The sequence below is a fragment of the Eubalaena glacialis genome, chromosome 3 (assembly GCF_028564815.1).
Source record: "Eubalaena glacialis isolate mEubGla1 chromosome 3, mEubGla1.1.hap2.+ XY, whole genome shotgun sequence".
NCBI lineage: Eukaryota > Metazoa > Chordata > Mammalia > Artiodactyla > Balaenidae > Eubalaena > Eubalaena glacialis.
This window is the reverse complement of record NC_083718.1, coordinates 25166310-25187578: the sequence shown is the minus strand read 5'-3', so window position 1 is coordinate 25187578 and position 21269 is coordinate 25166310. Positions and strand designations below refer to the sequence as shown.

General features: G+C 33.4%; 1 protein-coding gene across 4 annotated transcripts in view; it reads left to right on the top strand.

Annotated features, from left to right (window-relative positions):
• CDC42BPA (CDC42 binding protein kinase alpha) overlaps window positions 1-21269 on the top strand; it is a 326370-nt gene that overhangs the window by 143563 nt on the left and 161538 nt on the right. For all 4 annotated transcript variants that reach the window (XM_061187371.1, XM_061187370.1, XM_061187369.1 and 1 more), the window contains exon 6: window positions 11569-11662. In XM_061187371.1, the coding sequence (XP_061043354.1) occupies window positions 11569-11662 (94 nt within the window). The remainder of the gene's footprint in view (window positions 1-11568; window positions 11663-21269) is intronic.

Here is a 21269-nt window from a genome sequence, read left to right as displayed (position 1 = left end):
ATTTTGAGCATCTCTTTAGTATGTGCAATTAGTTGTTTTACTTGCTGATCCAGAAAAATCTGTGACTCATTAATGATTATGTGCTTTAATTACTTGTTTCAAGAGATGTGTTAACTTTTACAATATGGTATTGTATTTATCAAAAAAGTCAAGTGAATAAGTATAAATTTTGAAACAAATAAATTCCAATGAAGACAGAAGTGCCTACATAACATAACAGTATATAAATACATTTTAAAGTAATTTCATATTGTTATGGTAGTACCATCTGTTTGAGAATTATTTGAAGAATCTTCAGAAGAATCCAAAATATGTCTAATCATTTTCTTGCAAGTTGGTGGCTGATTTCATTATGAAACAGAACATGCTGGGTTTTGGTTCAAATGGTCTCACTTCTGCTTCATGGTATCTAAAACCAATGCAGAGTTCTGATAGGTGTTAAATGAACTTTGTGGAACACCATGAAATGTTGAAGGAACCATTATGTTATCAATAAATATGACTGTATTGTGTATATATAATATAAAAATCACAGTATCAAGTCATGTATTTATTGAAAAGAAAAATCTATTAAACTATTCATGATTATGAGCGCGTGCACGAGCGCTCTCTCCCTCTCCCTCTCCCTCTCCCTCTCCCTCTCCCTCTCTCTCTCTCTCTCCCCCTCCTTCTCTCTCTCCTTCTCTCTCTCCCTCTCTCTCTCTCTCTCTCTCTCTGTGAACACACCAAGGAAAGGCCATGTGAAGACACAACTAGAGGGCAGACATCTGCAAGCCAGGAAAATAGTCCTAACTACATGCCAAAACCTGCTGGACCTTGATCTTGGACTTCCCAGCCTCTAGCACTGTGAGAAAATTAATTTCTGTTGTTTAAGCCACCCAGTTTATGGTATTTGTCATGGTAGCCCAGGCTGACTTAGACATTACCTTGGGAAAGAGAGGCAGTTTTTATAGAGCTTTAGCAAGATAGGTCTGGTGGAGGGAATATAGGGATCGACACCTTGTTTTATTGTGCTTTGCTTTATTACACATCAAAGATACTGAGCTCTTTACAAATTGAAGGTTATGGCAACCTTGCATTGTAAGATAATGGTTAGCATTTTTAAGTAATAAAGCATTTTTAAATTCAGGTATGTGCATTGTTTTTTTTAGATGTAATGCTATTGCACACTCACTAGACTTTTATATGCACTGGGAAACCAGAAAAATTCATGTGACTTCCTTTATTGTGATATCAGCTTTATTGAAGTGGTCCGGAACCTAACCTGCAGTATTTCTGAGGTGTGCCTGTAGTGTCAAAGGCGGTTCTCAGAAGAGAAGGCAATTATTCTTGCAGTTTAGGCCAACTGGGATTTATGCAGAGGAGCGGAGGCAAAGATCATGGGCAAAAGGGAATGTGAGAAACGACTGGGCTGACAAGGGCAAGGTCATAGGCGGTCCACTGATGAAAATCAGATACTATTGACTGGTACACAGTTTTAGAAGGTTTTTCTCTTTAGTGATATATTGTTTAAATAAATATAAATATGTGTTAAACAGATTATGTTAATGTATAACAAGACAATGAAGAGCATAAGATAATAAGCCCATAAATTTTCTCAAGGTAATTTTTGGGGGCGGGCTTTAAAAAAAAGAAACTTTTTATTTTGAAATCATTTTAAATTCACAGGAAACTGCAGACAGTACAAAAAGATCTCATGTACCCTTTACCCAGTTTCCCCCATTGTTACATCTTACCCCACTCGTAATAGGACTTTTTCTTTCAGTGACAGTGGGTAGTAGTTTAGTCTACATTTTATCATCCCTGGACTCCCTCCTCTTTTCTTCTTTTTCCCATAGTCTCTTTCCCAGGTCTTCCTTTCCACATGCACTCTAGAGTTTAATCTGCTGGATTTGAATATTTATTTCTATAATTAGAAATGATTTTAATTTTGTGGTAGACTTTCTTTGAGTTACACTGTAGGTGTGGGTTGTCAGTTTTACTTGTTTCCTCTTGTGGATTGTATCTAGATGGTTTTTTGAAGGATATGTAAAAGATCAGGATTTGGGCAGCCACTGTTGGGAAAGATAAGTTTGAGAAAAGTTTATTGACAGAACGTTATGAATAACTTTTTTTAATTGTAAGATGAGCTTCAAATTAATGTTCCTATTAAAAATTCAAATGTATGACTAACAAAAAGGCAGTTTGTGACATAATTTTACCAGTGTGGGTTTTCTCTTCTTTATTACTGATATAATATGTATTTGACAAAATTAAGATACACTTTTAATAAACATTTTAGTTGTAATATTGTAATACTATGTGCTGATTTTCTTCTGTATGGGTATATAAAGAGGAGGAGTAGGAAGACCAGAAAATAAAAGCATTCTATTGTGAGAGCCTACTTCCCCAACCTGTATAAATGATGAAAAGGAACCAAATCGGAGACATTGACATGAGGTTGACGGAAGGAGAGATACGTGTCCTAAATTAGTATTCTCAGTAACCAATCCCTATGCAGTATTCTGATTTGTGGTGTCTGGACTGGGGCCGAGGTACATATAATTAAATAACCTCTATAGTTGATTTTGTGGTCCAGCCAGAGTTGAAAACTACTGCTTTGAAGGTTAACTAATGTTATTATATCCACATTTTACTATTATAGGAATAATAGTTATAATAATCATGCTCTGGTACTGATATTCTACTGAAGTATTAAAGTAAAAATGACCTATAGAATATTGCCCTTTCAGTGTGGTCATTGTTTTGGGATGCTTTTTTATTCTTAATGTTATAAATAAAAATATGTATCATTATAAATATTAATTTTGACTTAAGAGTTTTAAATAATGTTGTTCCTTTTAAGTCAAATGTTTTAAGTCAGATGTTCCTTTTAAGTCAAATAATACTTTTCCTTGGGGACAAGGAAAACTGCAGATTACAGAAACTTTAATTCATGATAAGTGGTACAATTCATATTCAAATTAGGAAGAAACTTGAATAATACTTTTTTACAGTGATAATGTAGAGATTTTTATCTCTTCTAAACATTTCTATCTCTTTCTTAGTTTTCATGGATTGTCAAGGTTGGAACTAATGTTTTGCCCGAATTTCCCTTTCACTTCCTTTATTGACAATACTGGGTATCTGGTTGGCTGGCTGCCACCTTATTTGCAAGATGTCACTGACTCAGAGTGGTTCTGAATACCAGATGTTATTTTGCTTCTTATGTCAGAAAATGGAATTTGCCAGCCCATTGTTCCATTTATCCATTGCCATACAACACATTGTATTTTCCAGAAACAGGGACTGAGACAGAATGTATGTATAATGCAAGATGTACTAAGGATTAACACCTTTGGCGGGGGGAGCTGGAGGAAGCAGGGTTAGGCAGAGGGAGAAGTCAGTTTGCACTGCAGGCCAAAGCAGGGTTAGGCAGAGGGAGAAGTCAGTTTGCACTGCAGGCCAAAGCCTCAGCCAGCCCCACTAGTAGTTCTGGAAAGTCTATAGCCCATCAGAATTGTTACCCATTTAGTTAAATTGGCTGAGTCTTTATAGTTCCCTGTAAATTATTCAGTGGATATAGGTTGCCCAAGAAAGACAGGCCTTTTGGGGAAGAGGCTCTCTGTAACTTTAAAGCAACTGAGAACTGAGTCTTAGGGAAGGACAGCATTAGGGGAATGGGAAGTATGCCTTTGGAAAAAGAGGAATCAGGAAAGAAGACTGAGAAGAATTGGTCTTAGTTAAGAAAATAGAGGAGAAAATGGTATAGTTGGGAGAATAATCAGCATTGTCAGATGTCACAGAGAAATCATCATAGGATTCAAACTGAAAAGATTCTACTGGATTTGGCAGTTAAAAGGTTATTTGTCATCTTAAAGAGAATATTTTGTGCATATGAATGGGAATGGGAAAGCCAAAAAAATTTTTAAGAACTTCTTTTAAGCACTCAATTTCTTTTAAAAATTTGATGATACATTTCAGTGGTAATGTAAGAATAAAGACTTGCATTTTCTTGGGCAGATATAATGATAGGTAACTTTATAGCTATGACTTTACTTGAAAAGGTTTTGTTACATACAGATTGTTAAACCTTTTCTTCTGTATGTAGCCTTCAAGATGCCAAAATCATGGTTCAATTATCAAATTATTTGTAGAGAGAATAGATAGGTGTTCACCTGCTTTTCTTTGATCCTGGCTCTTCTAGATGACAGAAAAGAACCTCTTGGGTTTGAGGGTACTGTCAGTTATGTAAGTGTAACCATCTTTCTTTCATTTTACACTTGGGATCTCTTTCCATTCCTCTACTCCGGTGAGAACATTCTTATGAAGTAGTTAAGAGCATTTGTGACTCATATGATGGATATTGGTCAGCAGATGTATCCACACCTCCCCTGACATTTGTGGGGATTTGAATCTGCAGCTTCTGTTTCGCTTCGCCCACACTTCAAAAACCTAAAGTGCAAAAAGAACCAGGCCTATTCCTGTATATGTTAGGCCCAATTCAGATCATATTTTGTATACTTTCTCCCAGACATTTTTAGATTAGATTTAGATGAAAATGGTAGACAATCTTAAAGGAGAAAGGAAACCACAGAAGATCAAGCTGTAGTCTTTGGTTGAAAAAGGAGGAAGGGACATGTTTTCCTTTGTTTGAGGTGGTTAAGTGTGTGGACTTACATACGTTTTAGGCCTTCCTTGTGCCCGGTAATTTAGGTCATACTTAATAGCAGCTAGATAGAAAAGTCATTATTTCTTTCTTATGAATCCTTTAAGTTCTACCTCATATCTGCATTATACTTTGTCTCCCCCCCCAAAAAATAAAACATAAATATTTTCAAACTTAACAGATGATTAGGGAATAGTTCATAGTTCATATACTCCTGAGGTTTTGTTAATTCAGAAGATTAGGAGAGTTTCCATCAAATCAAATAGACCATTTTAGGAACAGAGAGACTTCTTTTTCAGCCATGGAATAAATTAGGTATGTGGAATGAATCATTAGGCAACGTATTACATGAAATGTGTAATTGTATTCCCTGTTGGACAAGCAGAGACCAATTTGTATTATCTTTATAACATTATCATATTTATCTATGATCTTGATACCCACTAATTGTTTTCACTGAAGAATATTGCTGACTGCAGATGATCATAGTGGCTTAGTCAAAACGTTTTCATATTCTTGAATTAAATGACTCAGACATTATATACATGTATTTTGGGGTTTTTTAAAGATTTTTTTTGAGGTGGACCATTTATAAATTTTAGACATATAATATATGCATTTTGGAATTTTTTTTGTTTTTTTAAATCAAGAAGAGTTGTTGAATTTAGTAAATACTTTTTTTAAATAAAATAAGAATAGGTAGATGCTTCCTTAACATGCTGTATGTGCATGTATCTTATACCTCAAAAGTCAGCATCATGCTAAATAGGTAACTTACTAAAGTCAAAACAAGACAAAGATGTTCATTGTCACCAATATTATTTTACATTGTAGTGGAAATACTAGCCAGTAAGGCAAAAGAAAAAATTAGAAGTGTAAGAATAGTGACATTTATAGATGATATTCATAGATGATATTATTTTATACCTGGAAAATCAAAGAGAATTAACCTAAAAACTACAAATGGCAAGAAAGTTCAAGAAGGATATCAAGAGCTTTTGTTGTCTAATTAATTGAGTAAATATTTATTGCATACTACTATGTGTCAGGCTCTTTTCCACGTGCTGGGAATCTCGTAGAGAACAAAATTCCTATCTTTGTGGAATTTATAATGTAGCAAGGAACAATAATTACAAAGAGATATAGTAGAAGAAGAGACTCTAGGTATGGTATCTAAAAATATGGAATACTTAGGGATATATTTATTAAGAAATATATAGCATATTAACATAAATATACAGTGAGGAAGACAATCCCTACCAGATATTAAAATATCAGTATTTAATAATTAAAAGTATATTACCACTGTGTGTAAAGACAGACTAATGGAACCGAATTGAAAGTCTTATAGTAGATCCAAATACTTACAAGTGTTAACATCTGATGAAGGTTGCGTCTTAAATAAGAGGTTCAATGAATGGTGTGTGGGAAAAATAAAATTGGATCATACCTTCCAAGGTGTACCAGGAAGAATTCCAAATGGATTAAACATTGAATCATATGCAGTAATGATCATAGCAAAGAGTATGGTTTCTGGAGCCAGACTGCCTGAGTTTAAATCCTGATTCCAATCACTGTGTGACCTTGAGCATTAACTGTGTGGCTTAGCTTCCTCATCTCTAAAGGGGGAAAATAATTGTACCTACCTTGCAGTGTTGTTGTGAACATTAAATAAGTAAAGCACGTAAAGTATTTAGAACACTGCATGGAAATTAGAAATACTAAATAAGCATTAGTTGTTATTTTTTATCAAGATATAAGAAAAGATACAAAGAAATAATATTAGGAATATAACTATATATTGTAGATTAAACAAATAATAATAGAATACAGTGAACAACTGTATTCCAATAAATTTGAAAATGTGTATGAAATGTATATTAGAAAATATAAATGACTATAACTTACTCAAGAAGAAATAGAAATTATCTCAGTAAACTAAGAACGTTTTAAAAAACTGAATCTGTAATGGAAAGTTCTCCCTCCACAAGACTGCAGTCTCATATTTTTTAAAGGTACTTCTTGTCTTCACCCCTTTTATTTTTATAAATTGAAATACATATGATAAAGTCCACAAGTGTTAAATGTGCAGTGATGATTTTTGACAATGTATATACCTGTGTAACCACCATCCCAAATCAAGATGTAGAATGTTTCCATCACTCTAAAAGTTTCCTTGTGCACTTTTCCAGTTAGCATCTTGTATCCCTCCATCACCAGTTGTTTTGGTTTCTATCACCATAGCTTAGTTTTACCTGTTCTAGAACTTCTTATAAACGGAATCATACGTCATATATTTTTTTTGTCTGATGTCTTTTGATCAACATAAAGTTTTTGAGATTCATCCAATTTGATGTAGTATCAACAGATCTTTCCTTATTGCTGAGTAGTCCTCCACTGTGTAAATATGTGACAGTTTATCCACCCACCTGCTGATGGTCATTTGAGTTTTTTCCAGTTTTGAGCTGTTACGAATATAGCTGCTATGAACAGTCTTTTACCCACATGGCTTTATAGATGAGTTCTCTTTTATTTTTAAGAAAGGAATAATTGGGGACTTCCCTGGTGGTCCAGTGGTTAAGAATCCGTGCTTCCACTGCAGAGGGCATGGGTTTGATCCCTGGCCAGGGAACTAAGATCCCGCATGCCGCGTGGTGCGGCCAAAAAAAAGAAAGGAATAATTGAATTCTGTATAAATTTCTTTTGAAATTTTGATAAGCCATTTATCTCACTTTATGAAGATAGTAAAACCTTAACAACAAAACTTGACAAGGGTAGTACAAGAAGAGAATGTTATATAGCACAATATCACTTATGAATATAAAAATTAGTTTTTTTTTAAACTTTTAATTAATTAATTATTTTAGGCTGCATATGGTCTTAGTTGCGGCACATGGGATCTTCATTGCAGCATGCGGGATCTTTCGTTGTGGCGCGTGGGCTTCTCTCTAGTTGTGGCATGCGGGTTTTTCTCTCTCTAGTTGTGGTGCTCATGCTTCAGAGCGTGTGGGCTTTGTAGTTTGCAACACACGGGCTCTCTAGTTGAGGTGCGTGGGTTCAGTAGTTGTGGCACGTGGGCTTAGTTGCCCCGTGGCATGTGGGATCTTAGTTCTCCAACCAGAGATCGAACCCACATCCCCTGCATTGGAAGGCGGATTCTTTACCACTGGACCACCAGGGAAGTCCCTAAAAATAAAAGTTTTAAAAAATCAAATTCAGCAGTGTATATATTATATATTATGAGTGCTAAGACAAACGTATTTTTCAATTTAATTTCTCTGAAATTTTTAAATAAATGGCTTCTAAAATTATAGTAGTCAATTTATTCTCTCTTTTAGTGGCACATGCCATAATGGTGCATCTTTACAATCAGTGGAGTTTTGGATTCAGTGATAGATGGCACATTAAAAAAAAAAGTATGGCCATGTAGGTTTTATTCCAGGATGCAAGGGAGTTTCAACATTAGAAAATCTATTAGCGTAATACACGGTATTAATAGGTTAAAAGAGAAAAATTAACTCAATACGAAAAATGACAACAAAATTGAATATCCACTCCTGATACTTTTAGCAATTTGGGAGGAGGAGGTAATTCTCCTAATATTGAGTTTCTACTGGAAATCTAAACCAAAGATCACACTTAATGGTGAAATATGAGAAACATTCCCATGAAAATTGGAAGCAAAATGAGAATGCTTCTATGAAGAAAATCCTATTCACAATAGCAACAAAACTGTAAGGTATCCAAGACTATCAATAGCAAAAGATGTGTAAGCTCTCTGTGGAAAAATATTCAATATTACTGAAGGACATAAAAGAAGACTCATAACTAATATATAAGGTATTTATATACATTCATTAAGATATGTCTATAATGTTAATTAACTTGATACATGGATGGGAAGAGTCATATTGCAAAGATATAATTTCTCTTCAGATTAATCTGTAAAGTCATTGTGATTCCCATCAAAATCTCAGTATGTTTTATGGAACATATTAAGCTAATTCTAGCATTTATCTGGAAGAGCCATGGCAATTTAAAAACATGGTCTACTGGTATAGAGAGGTCATTATAGCGCTCTCATAATTAAGACAGTAGTCTAGGTATAGGTATATAGATAGGGTGACCATACCTCTGTTTGCCTGTGACAGTTCCAGTTCATGCCTATTGTCCTGGGTTCCACGAAAGGCTCCCTTTCGTTCTAAAGATTTTTGATTAAAATTGCATGGGAAGTCCTGAAACAGATCCACTTGATTTATGACCGAGGTGCTATTAGAAATCAGTAGTGAAAGGATGTCATTCAATAAATGGTATTGGGATAGAAAGAAATATAGTGTGGTCTTTATCTTACACTACACACAAAAATTAATTCCAGGGAGATTAAAGACTTGAAATGAAAAGTAAAACTTTAAAACTTTTAGAAGAAAATATAGGACACTATCCTTATGAGCCCTGGAAGGAGAGGATAAGGGAGATTTCTTAGGACAAAAAATGCAAATTTTGAGAGTAGAATGATGGTTGACAGGAGCTGGGGGTACGGGAAATAGGGAGAAGTTGGTCAAAGGGTACAAACTTTAGGTTATAAGATGAATAAGGTCTGAGGAGCTAATGTATAGCATGGTGATTATAGTTGATAATATTGTATTGCTAAGAGAGTAGAATGGAAGTGTTGGCACCAAAAAAAAAAAAAAAAGTAAACATGTGAGATGAGATGATGGATATATTAACTCAGTGGTGGGGATCCTTTCACAATGTGATGTATATCAGATTAATCATCATGTTGTACTTTAAATATATTACAATTTTATTTGTCAATTACACCTCATTAAAGCTGAAAAAAGTAAAAAAAGACAAAAAATACAAATTATAAATTATAAGACTACATTAGCATTAAGCAATGTTTTTACGAGTAAGAAAGACACTATAAACAATGTGGAAAAACAAGCCCACATGCTGAGAGAAGAGATTTGTAACACATGTACTTAAATCTGAGGAAACGAAATTCCTGAAGATTAACCAAAAACAAACAGCACACACACAGTATAAAAAAATGTCACGGGATTTTAACTGGAATTTTACAGAAGAGGAATCTAAGATGACCATTGATAATGTAAAAAAGAGTCTTAACCTTAGTAGTAATCCTGCTAGTAAAGTTGAAGATGTACATGTCTTTTATCATAGCAATTCCACTTGTAGACAGCCTAGGGAAATGTTCCCATATGAGTACAAGGAGGTATTTGTAAAAATATTCATTTTGGAATTTTGTGTACTAGCAAAATAAAAATCTAAAACAATCTAAAATTGTTGGAAACAATCTAAATTCCATAATCAGGAGCATTGATAGATAAATTGGATCTGTGAACATATTCCATATAGCATTTAAATTAATGAACTAGAACAATATGTATCAACATGGATAAATTTTAGAAACATAACATTAGAATAAAACCAAGTTGCAAAAGGCTACACACAGTTTGGTATCAATTATAAAGTTTAAAGACATTCAGAAAAATATATAGTCTTATGGTTGCATGTATATGTACTAATAATATAAAATATGCATGATATAGTAAACACCAAATTCAGGATTGTGGTTGCTAACCTCTGGGGAGTGGAGGAAGGGGGTGGTATCAGGAAGGGTAATGAGATACTTGGGGAGTGGCAGTACTATCTATAATGTCTTGTTAAATATTTTACATTTTATTAATTATTTGTTACAAGTGTATAAATGCAATTTATTTCTCTTATTAAGTTTTAATATTTCCTGTTTTTCACATAGCCAAAAATATTATTGATGTTTATAAATCCTGTCTTTGTAATTCCTTTAGTTTCCTTTAAAATCTGAGAATTCTACAAGTAGCAGTTATGTATAATAACTATACAGTTTAATATTTTTAAAAATAAAGAATAAAATACAGTTTTCCCCTCATCTAAAAATGGTCTAGGTAATTTCTAAGGTTCCTTCCAGCACTAAAGTGTACTTCTTTGACGTTTCTGAACAAGAGAAAAATCTTTTCTTAATATAGCATTTCTGAGAGTTGAGATTAAAAATCCAAATATGGAGGACTATGAAGACAGTTTCCTATGCAGGCTGTTGTTTTCAGTCTATCTATCTGCCTGTCTGTATAAGCAATCATCTATCATCTATAACAGGGGTCAGCAAACTTTTTCTATAAAGGGCCAGATAGGAAATATTTTAGGCTTTGAAGGCTATAGTCTGTCAGAACTATTCAACTCTGCCTTTTTAGTGGGTTAGCTGCCACAAAGGTTTGCAACACTTTTTATTATTCAAATGTAAAAATAAACACAAAAACTGGCATGATTTAGTTTGTTATTAGTTAGATTTGGATATCTTACAAGCCTTTGACTTAACATCTGTAAATAGCTTTATATAATATAGATCACTATTAGGTAGTTTTTCAATTGTTTTCCGAATAAGCTTTGTGAAGCAATTCTTTTTGTGTTGTCATGACCTGCAGTAATTGAAAATTTATTTATTTACATTTATGTTCAGGGTCTAGGAAGTATATTTTTCCCTGTTCAGTTTCATGGGCTAGAAGGTAGTATGTTTTGTGGGTATCAAGTAATTACGGCTCTTCTCTGTATGCAGAAAGTAGGCCTACTATGGCCACATTAGAATCTGTGCAAATCTAAAGGAAGAATGGTAAGATTTAACCTGAATGAAAATTACTGCAGTACTTTTTATCTCCAGAACACTGAAATTGCATGTGTTTAAAAAAGTTTTAATATGAATCAGAGCTAGGATTTGAACCCATAAAGAAATAGTCTAAAGAAATATATGTTCTTAGAGTATTAATTTTAAAAGAAGTTGAGATTTTCAGACAAAATGGTTATCTTACCAAGTAACTGATTATGTTTATTTTTCCCAACTAAAAATTGAATGCATCTGTTTTTTTCAGGGACATCAAACCTGACAATATATTGATGGATATGAATGGACATATTCGGTTAGCAGATTTTGGTTCATGTCTGAAGCTGATGGAAGATGGAACGGTAAATAAAGATAAATCTGAAACTATTTTACCCACAGACATCTCCCTTACTACTTGTCTTCTTTATCTGTTTTAGAAGCCATCTATTTATATTATCTATGAAACATCCTTCCATCCATTTGTCTTTCTATGCTCTACTTCCCTCCACTTAGGCATACTTACTCATAATAGGGCTTGTCTATAAAGTCATATACCATTTTCAACTGCTTATATTAATGATCTTAAGATTTATACACTATACCTTTTATGAGACTCTTGTTTGTTCCTTTTTTAGCTGAACTGTTTATTATTGTACTTGAGATATTTACATAGTTCCGGAGGAGTGAAGAAAATAAATCCACATGGAAAAAGAAAATGTGACTTCTTCATTTTCATTTCTTTTCTCTTTCTTTACTAGTTGTCTGGTTTTCCTGAGGGACAGTGTTCAACAAGTGAATGCTTTTATCAGAAAGTCCTCTAGGCTGATTCAGTTTTATGTTACCATTTACTTTAGTTCTGCTAACCCTAGGCCCCTCCGTTATATTCTCTCACTTACTTAAAAGTTTACATGCCCCAATTGTATTCCCTGTTTGTTATTGTAGTTGTTATTGTTGTAGTATTTACCTCAATTTCCTGGTTGTATAGCATACATCCAAATATATATCATTTTAATTGGCAGAAACTTTTTGGAGAGTAATTTAGTATAATACATTGCAAAAGCCATGAAAATGTCACATTATTCTGGACCAGTAATTTGACTTCCGAAAATTTATCCTAAGGAGATAACTTTTTTTAAAAGGATTATATGACTTCTGCCTCTGGCCATGATGGAGGGAGTAATTGATACCAAATTGTTCTTTCACTGTAAATAACTGTAAAACTGGATTTGAAACAACTGTTTTTAGGCAGTGGACAACAGGCAACACAAGACTGTTATCTCTGAGAGAAGTTAATTCACGAGGTATGCCTCACCATTTCCCAGGATGGGGACAGTTTGCTGACGCTGATGCAGAAAGCTAGAGTTAAAGCAGAGTTTAACCGTCTTACAGAGCTGAGGAGGAGGAGATCAGAGTTGGGTTAGCTGAGGCAGCTGGAATCTGCAGGGCTTACCATTGGAAAGGAGGGAGTTGTGCATAGAGAGGGCCTAAAATATCCATATGGGGCTATCTCATGATGGTTGGTCTGTACATATGTCGTACAGTTGTCCCTTGGTATCTGTGGGGGATTGGTTCCAGGACTCCCCCCCACCACACCTTGGATAGTAAAATCTGCAGATGCTCAAGTCCCTTATATAAAATGATGTAGTATTTTCACATAACCTATGCACATCCTCCTGTATACTTTGTATCATCTCTAGATTACTTATAATACCTAATACAATGTAAATGCTATATAAATAGTTGTAAATACAATGTAAATGCTATGTAAATAGTTGCCCGCGTGTGACAGATTCAAGTTTTGCTTTTTGGAACTTTCTGGAAAATTTTTTAAAAAATATTTTTGATCCATGATTGGTTGAATCTGCAAATGTGGAACCAGCAGATATGGAGGGACAACTGTATAAGAACATATGAGAATTACCAAAGAGTAGATGCTATCCATTTGAAAATCGAGCAGATTGCTCGAAATCAAGCAGCACTGGAGGAGACACAGTGCTAGGGGACATTGGAATATTGGCTAGTTAAGATGTTTGTAACATGTAAGACTTACTCTAAGCCTATCTAACAGCCTAAAACCAAGTCCTGATAAGATCAACGGAGTTTGAAAGTGGTCCTCCAAATAAAGGGGTTGAGATGAATCTTAGGTTTTCTATAAATTGCCTTTAAAGGGTATAACTGTAAGCCAGCCCATGTTCAAGGAGATCAGTTAGTGTTTTTTTATCTGCTTAAAGGAGAATTTAATATTCTTCAGAGGAAGATAATAGAATTCATACTGTCCACAATGCTTTATTGACAGTGGCCAGCATTCAGTCAAAAATCACTAGACCAAACAAAAATAGAGGGTAGGGTAAGTGATTGTGATACAGAATTTAAAAATAAAAGTAGTCAGTAAAAACCTGGCTAGCACAGACGTTGGAGTTGCCAGACAGAGACTTAATGAAACTATCATATATATGTTTAAAGAATCAAAGGAAGATAATAGTCTTAAAGATTACAGATAAGGAATCTCTCCAGAAAAATATATCAAATGGATCTTTTAGAACTTGAAAATTATAGTAATAGAAATAAAAAATTCACAGGAGCAGGTTAACAGTAGATTAGAAATGAGAGAAGAAAGAGCCAATGAATTTGAAGACAGATTAATAGAGATTAAACAGCCTGAAGAGCAGAGAGAAAAAGATTGAAACAAAATCAATATAGGCTCAGATATCCATACAGTTAGAATCGTAGTAAAAGTGTGATAGTAACAGAAAACATTTGTAAGAATTGATGGCTCAAACTTTACCAAATGTGATGAAAAACACAGATATAAAATCCTAGCGTATCTCAAGGTAATAAAAGGAACCACACCTGGCTACATCACAATTAAACTGCTGAAAATTAAAGATAAAGAAAAAAAATTGAAAGCAGCCAGAAGAAAAAACACTTTACATACTGTGGAAAAAGGGTAAAAATAACCACTGAACTCTCATCAGAAATCATGGAATGATATCTTTAAAGTGCTGAAAGAAAAAAAAAAAAAAGTCTGTAAATCAAGAATTCTATATCAAACAAAAATATTCTTCAAAAATGAAGGTGAATTAAAGACATTTTCAGGTAAATGAAAGAGGCCTAGATGCTAAAGAATGTCCTTCACACCAAAGGAAATGACACCATTTGGATACTTAGCTATATGATAAAGAATATCAGATATGATAAATAAGATTTACAGGATAAAGGAAAAAGATTATATTAATCTTTTTTTAAATTTACATAAAAGGTATCTGACTATTAAAAGCGAAAATAATACTGTAATGTGGGGCTTGTGACATAGGTAGAAGTAATAGATATGACAGTAGTCACACAAACAATGTAAGACCGGTGTATGTAATTATTCTGCTCTAAGATAAGTGCATGTGTTTGAAGTATATAGTGGGAAGTGGATAGTGCCAGGTATGACATGAGAGGGAGAGAAATAGCATGGTGGTCTAAGTTGAGAAAACACAGATTAAAGTCAGGTAGGCTGTGGTATCAGAAAGTTGTGGTCCACAATTCCAGAAAAGAGAGAGCTACACTGAGAAAGAATTCCAGGGGAAGAGGTAGTGTTTCCTCAGTCCTGCATGTTATAAGCCCCTTAAAGCTGGGGCTTCTCCTATGGAGTCTGGTGTTCAGTCCTCCAAGTCCCTGGGCATTCCAGAATGCATTGAGTACTGTTTCTGTCTATATGAGTTGCCCCTGATCAGATTTATTCCTAAAATTCTAGTGTGTCTTCCTAGTCATTCATTTTTTATTAATGATCTCAAATAATTTTCCTGGACATAATAGCATGTTGGTCCTCCATTTAGAAAATTATAATGAAGAAACCTTCTTTTTTCTTTATTTTTTATGTGATGTATACATATTTTAGGAAGACATCAGAAAAGACAGCATTCCTTTGTCCTGGTTCTTTCCCACCTCCAACTGTCTTTTTCTGCAGGCAGACACATAAAAATCTTTTAGCTCTTTCTTCCGTCGTTTCTTCTACTTATGTATTTTTTATTGTTTTATTCATGCTACTGCCTCTTGTTATTTAGTCTTAGATATTATCTATTAATTTCCTACCATGGAAGATGAGGATACAGGTCTTTTATACCCGTCTCAACCAACCCTTACACTTCCTCTTTATCTTCCCAGTGTTGTAATTATCACATAATCTTTCATTAAATCCTGTTCAGTTTTTTAATAATTATATAAATATTATTCATAGCTGTGCCATATTATTTATTTTAATTACCTTTCTTTTCTTGGACAGCTCTTTGTTCTCCCTGAAGTAAGTGACCCCTTTACTTTGCTTAGTTTTTCTGTATAATTCTCACTAGTTTATCCCCAGACTCTCTACCACACATTAAGAAATTGAGCAATTCCTTTCTCTCTTAGATACAGTAAATAACTTAGTGGCTCCTTTGTCTGGAGGCGTGCATACTCTCATTCTAGTCTAGACTGTCCTATAGGCCTACTGGAGATAGGCCTATCTCCTATCTCCAGTTCTCTGATGAGAACTGTCATCCTAGACATACCTTTCCTTATCATCATGGAATTTATGTGTCGCTCTCTAGTATTGGATCCTCTGTTTCCCGGATCCATGTCTGTCTTTCTTCTCATTTGGTGGTAGCTGCCTGAGAAAGGTTCCAGGGGAAGTAAATATTTCATAATCTTGCATGTCTGAAAAATGCCTTCATTTCTTCTCTCATACTTGATTGATAATTTATCTAGACTGGACATGGTATGATGGATTTCAACTTATTTTTCTCTTAGAATTTAGAAGACATTGCATTGTCTTCTAATTTACTGTTGTGACATCTGATGCCATCCTAATTCTCAGTACTTCTGTTATAACCTTCATCCCTTATTTGGAAGCTTTTAGGATGTTCTGTTTATTTCCGGTGTTCTGAAATGTTGTGATTATATAACTTTGTGTGGATCATTATTTATTATCTGGGCAGTTGCTTCAATTTTAACCTTTCCCAAAGTTTGTGACTTTCCAAATTAAGTTTCAACTTGCTTTTTGGGTCTCACGTCTGAGTTAAAATTATACCATCTTAATCACTATACCTTTGTAAGAAGTCAGTTTCTGTGAGGGGGTGTCCTGCTGTCATTCCTTTTCTGTCTCTAAAATTGTTTTGGCTATTCTTGGCCATTTGTTTTTCCATATGATTGTTAGGATTATATTATTAGTTTATATACATACAGACAGACATATACAAACACCCTTTCACATATACAAGCTTGTAGACCTGCACTGAATTTAGAGATTAATTTTGGGAAATTTTTTGTCTATAACATGAAGTCTTCCCATCTGTGAATATGGTATCTCCATTGTTTTAGGTTTTCTCTTATGTCTGTTAATGAAGTTTTATAATAACGTTCAGGTAAATGTAAATCCATTACCCTTATTTGTTAGATTTGTTCCTAGGCAGTTCATGGATTTTTTTTTTTTTTGGCTATTATAAATGGATAACTTTTAAAAATTTGCATTTTAATAGCTTGTTGGTCTTCTTTAGGACCACAGTTGATTTTTGCATATTCATCTTGAAACTAGCAAGCTCACTAAATTTTTTTATTAGTTCAAAATAATTTGTAGATTCTATGTGTATATGTATATTTTTCTATATAGACAATCTTATAATCAGCAAATAATGACACAGCCTTGTGTTTTGTCCTTTCCAGGCCTTACACTGTTATTTTGCTATATTTTTTTCTCATCATACAGTCAGTGACCTTAAACACAATATTAAATAGGTGTAGTAATTGGGAGCTTCTTTGCCTTGTTCCTGACTTTATTGGTGTTTTTTCTGTAGTTTCAAATTAAGTATGATGTTTGCTGTAAGCTTTTGGTATATATTCTTCATCAGATTAAGGAAATTTCTATTTCTGATTACCAAGAGTTTGTTATGGTTTTTAATACTGTGTAATCAAGTGATTTTTCTGCATCCATTGAGATAATACCAGGGTGTTTTTCCTTCAGTCTGTTAATACGATGAATGACATAGATTGTCCAATGTTAAATCATCCATTCTTTGGATATAAACATAACTTTATCATCAAGTTGTATTGATATAGTTGAACAAACTGCTAGATTGACCATGCTAAAATTCTATATTGAATTGTTACCTGAGATTCATACCTGACATTGACCATATCTGAGATTGCAGTATAATTTTCCTTCTCAAATTTTTCTTATCTGTCTTGTTTTGTATTTAGGTTATTTTAGCCTTATAAAATAAACAGGGGAGCCATATCCCCTGCCCTTACCCATTTTGGGTCTAGAACAGTTATATAATACTGGGGTTATCTGTTTCTTATATAATTGGTAGAACTCACTTTTAAATCACCTTTGCTTTGGTGAGGTTTTGTTTTCTTCTGTTTTATTTTGTTTGTTTTCCAGGTAGATTTTATACTATTGATTCAAATTTTTTAATGGTTATAGGTCTCTTTGGTTTTCTATTTCTTCCTGAGTCAGTTTTGGTAAGTTATATTTTTTTCTATGAAAATTATCTATTTTCTCTGAGTTTTCAATTTTATTGGTATAAAGTTGTTCAGATTGCACTCTTTCTAGTTTTAAAATCTCTGTTACATGTGTAGTTTTGCCCTTTTTTCATTCCTAATGTTGTTTATTTGTGCTTTACTTTTCTTCATAAGTTTTGACATAGAGTATTTTACTAAATATTTTCCAGCTTTAGTTAGAACTCTTCTGTGGACCATTAATTATTTAGACGTGTGCCTTTTAGTATTCATAGTGTTATGTTTACTTATTTGGTTGTTTATAGAAAGTTTTCTTTTACTGGAGAGTGGATCTATTTGTTATCAGTTTTTTAGCATTTGTCAAGATTGCTTTTAATTTTGTAACAGGCCAATTGTTGTAACTGTTACATGTTTGTTTGAAAATAATACATTTTTTTCTAACTTTTGGGTGCAGGTTTCTATATATGTCTGTAAGATTAAAGTTGTTAACTTTGTTGTTCAAAATTTTAATATTCTTACCAGTTTTATTTCTTTCTGATCTATTATTTATTATTTAAAAGTCCTTATTATGATGTTGAGTTTATTAATTTTCCCTTGAACTTATCAATGTTTTCACAACTCTTTTGTAGCTATGTTGTTAGTTACATATTATTCAGAATTGCTCTTCCAGGGTATTTTCTAATTATGTTAATAAATCTTTAAAAATCATAATAATCATCTTGGCATTAGAATCTAATTTGACTGATATTAATACAGCTACCTTAACCTTCTTTTGTTTAACATATGCCTGGTATATCTTTTCCATCCTTTTATTTTTAACCTTTCTTTGTCTTTATGTTTAGGTGCATTAAGCAGATTATTGCTGATTTTTAAAAAATTTGTTCATTTTGGTTTTATTTGTCATCTAGTGTGATGACTCTGTCTTTTGATAGGTGAATTTAATCCATTTATGAATTTCATTATTAATATGTTTGTATTTATTTCTAGTATATTGTCTTGTACTATTTGCTATAGGTTTTGCTTGTTTGTTTGCATGCATGCTTCTCCCCCACACCCCATTTCTTCTCTGCCTTCTATTGGCCGGGTCAAATTTATTTTTATTTCTTTTTTTCTTTACTTCTTCAAAAGTTATACATTCTAGTTCAAATATTTTAATGTTTATCTTAAAAACTTTAGCATTTATCCTTTATGTAAAGTCTAGAGTCAATCAGTTTCTCCACCATATTCCTAATCAAAGAAAAAAACTTAATTTGTCTTATACCATATACAAAAATTAACTCAAAATAGATCAAAAACCTAAATGTAAGAGCTAAAACTATAAAACTCTTGGAAGAAAACATAGTGGGCAGGGGGAGAAGTTTTATGACTTTTATTTGACAATGATTTCTTGGATGTGACACCAAACAATAGGCAACAAAAGAAAAAATAGACAAATTGGACTACATCATCATTAAAAATTTCTGTGCATCAAAGGACACAGTTATCTTAGTGAGAAGGTAGCTTATGGAATGGGAGAAAATAGTTGTAAATCTATGTCTGATAAGAGGTTGCTATCCAGAATATATAAAGAACTCCTACAACTCAATAACAAACTAACAACCCAATTCAAAATAAGCAAAGGACTTGAAATGACATTTCTTCTAAGAAGATATACTAATGGCCAGCAAGCACATGACAAGATGCTCAGCATCACTAGTCATTAGGGAAACGCACATCTAAACCATAATGAGATACTACCTCACACCTATTAGGATGGTTACTATAAAAAAAAAAAAAGTTTTGGCAAAGATGTGGGAAAATTGGAATCCTTGTGTACTGTTGATGGAGATGTAAAAAGCTGTAGCCACTGTGGAAAACAGTGTGGCAATTCTTCAAAAAACTAAAAATAGAATTACCATATGATCCAGCAGTTCCGCTTCTGGGTACATGCTCCACAGAATTTAAAGCAGGGTCTCAAAGAGATATTTGTTCAACCATGTTCATTGCACGATTATTCACAAAAGTCAAGGGATGTAAGCAACTCAGGTGTCCATCGTTGGATGAATGGATAAAAAAATGTGGTATATACATACATTGGAATATTATTCAGCCTTAAAATTCTGATACATGCTACAACATGGATAGACCTTCTTAAAAACATGCCAAGTGGTATAAGCCAGACACAAAAGAACAAATATTGTACGATTTCACTAACATGAAGTACCTAGAGTAGTCAAATTCATGGAAAGTATAGTGGTGGTTGCCAGGGCCTGGGAGGAGGAGGGAATAGGGGAATTATTATTTAATAGATTTTCAGTTTTGCAAGATGAAAAGAGTTTTAGAGATGGTGGTGATGGTTGCACAACAATGTAAATGTACTTAATGCCACTGAACTGTACACTTAGAAATGGTTATAATGGTAAATTTTATATTATGGGTGTTTTACCACAATTAAAAATAATAATTAAAAAGTAAATAAAAATTAGAAAACCAATAAACTTAGAACATTGTAATCCTAATTGCTCCCTCAGTAACATGTTGTTTTCTAGTATTTTAGTTCCATCTTATTTTTCAACCTTCAAGTAGTTGTTCCTTCCTCCTCCTCATCTTACTCTTTGTTGTCCTATTTCTCCTTCTCTCTGTCATTATTTTATCCAATTAATAACCATTTAGAGGTATGTTAAAGTTTACTAATATCTTTGTTCTTAATTGCTTCTACTGTCACATTCTTCCATCTGGGTTATATTTCTTGATTCTGAAGTATATATCCTTTAGTACTTTTGTTCAACTGAAAGAGCTGCAAGTGGTAGTTCATTCAATCTTTGTATGAAAATATCTTTATTTAACCCTCATTCCTGTATTATAATTTAGGTAGGTAGGGAATATAATATTGACAATTATTTTGTCTCATCACTTTGAAAATACAATTCCATTTTCTTCTGACTGCTGTGTTAGTATTAATAATTCAGCTGTCAGTCTAATTGTCATTCCTTGGTAGAAAAATCTCTCATTATTCTCTAATGTTTTTAAGATCTCTGGCCTTTGGTGCTCTGCAGTTGTAACTACAGTGTGTATAGTAGTGGATCCGATTTCATTTATTTTTTCATATCTTTTGTTTCAATGACTGCTTTTTTCCATTTCTAGGACCTCTCTTTAATTTTTTTCATCTTTTTCTTATGTTTTTGATTTTTTAATATGTCTGATAATTTTAAACATACTTATTTCAAGTGTAACTGATAATTGTTAGAGGTCTAATTGTTTGTTTGGATTTCTGACTTTTGCTTGTAATAGAATATTTCCTCATTTTGTTATATTATTGGATTGTGAGCTCATCTTCAATGGCCTTTTATGTGTGAGAATTATATGTGGCCAAGTTTGAACATGTGTCCTCCAGGGTAGTTTTGAATTTGTTATGCCAGGCTTTCTAGGGGCACCTAACCTGGTGCCAGTATTTTTGCCAGTTTCTTGGCTTGAGACCTGAACCACAGAAACCCTGTGAATTAGAATTCC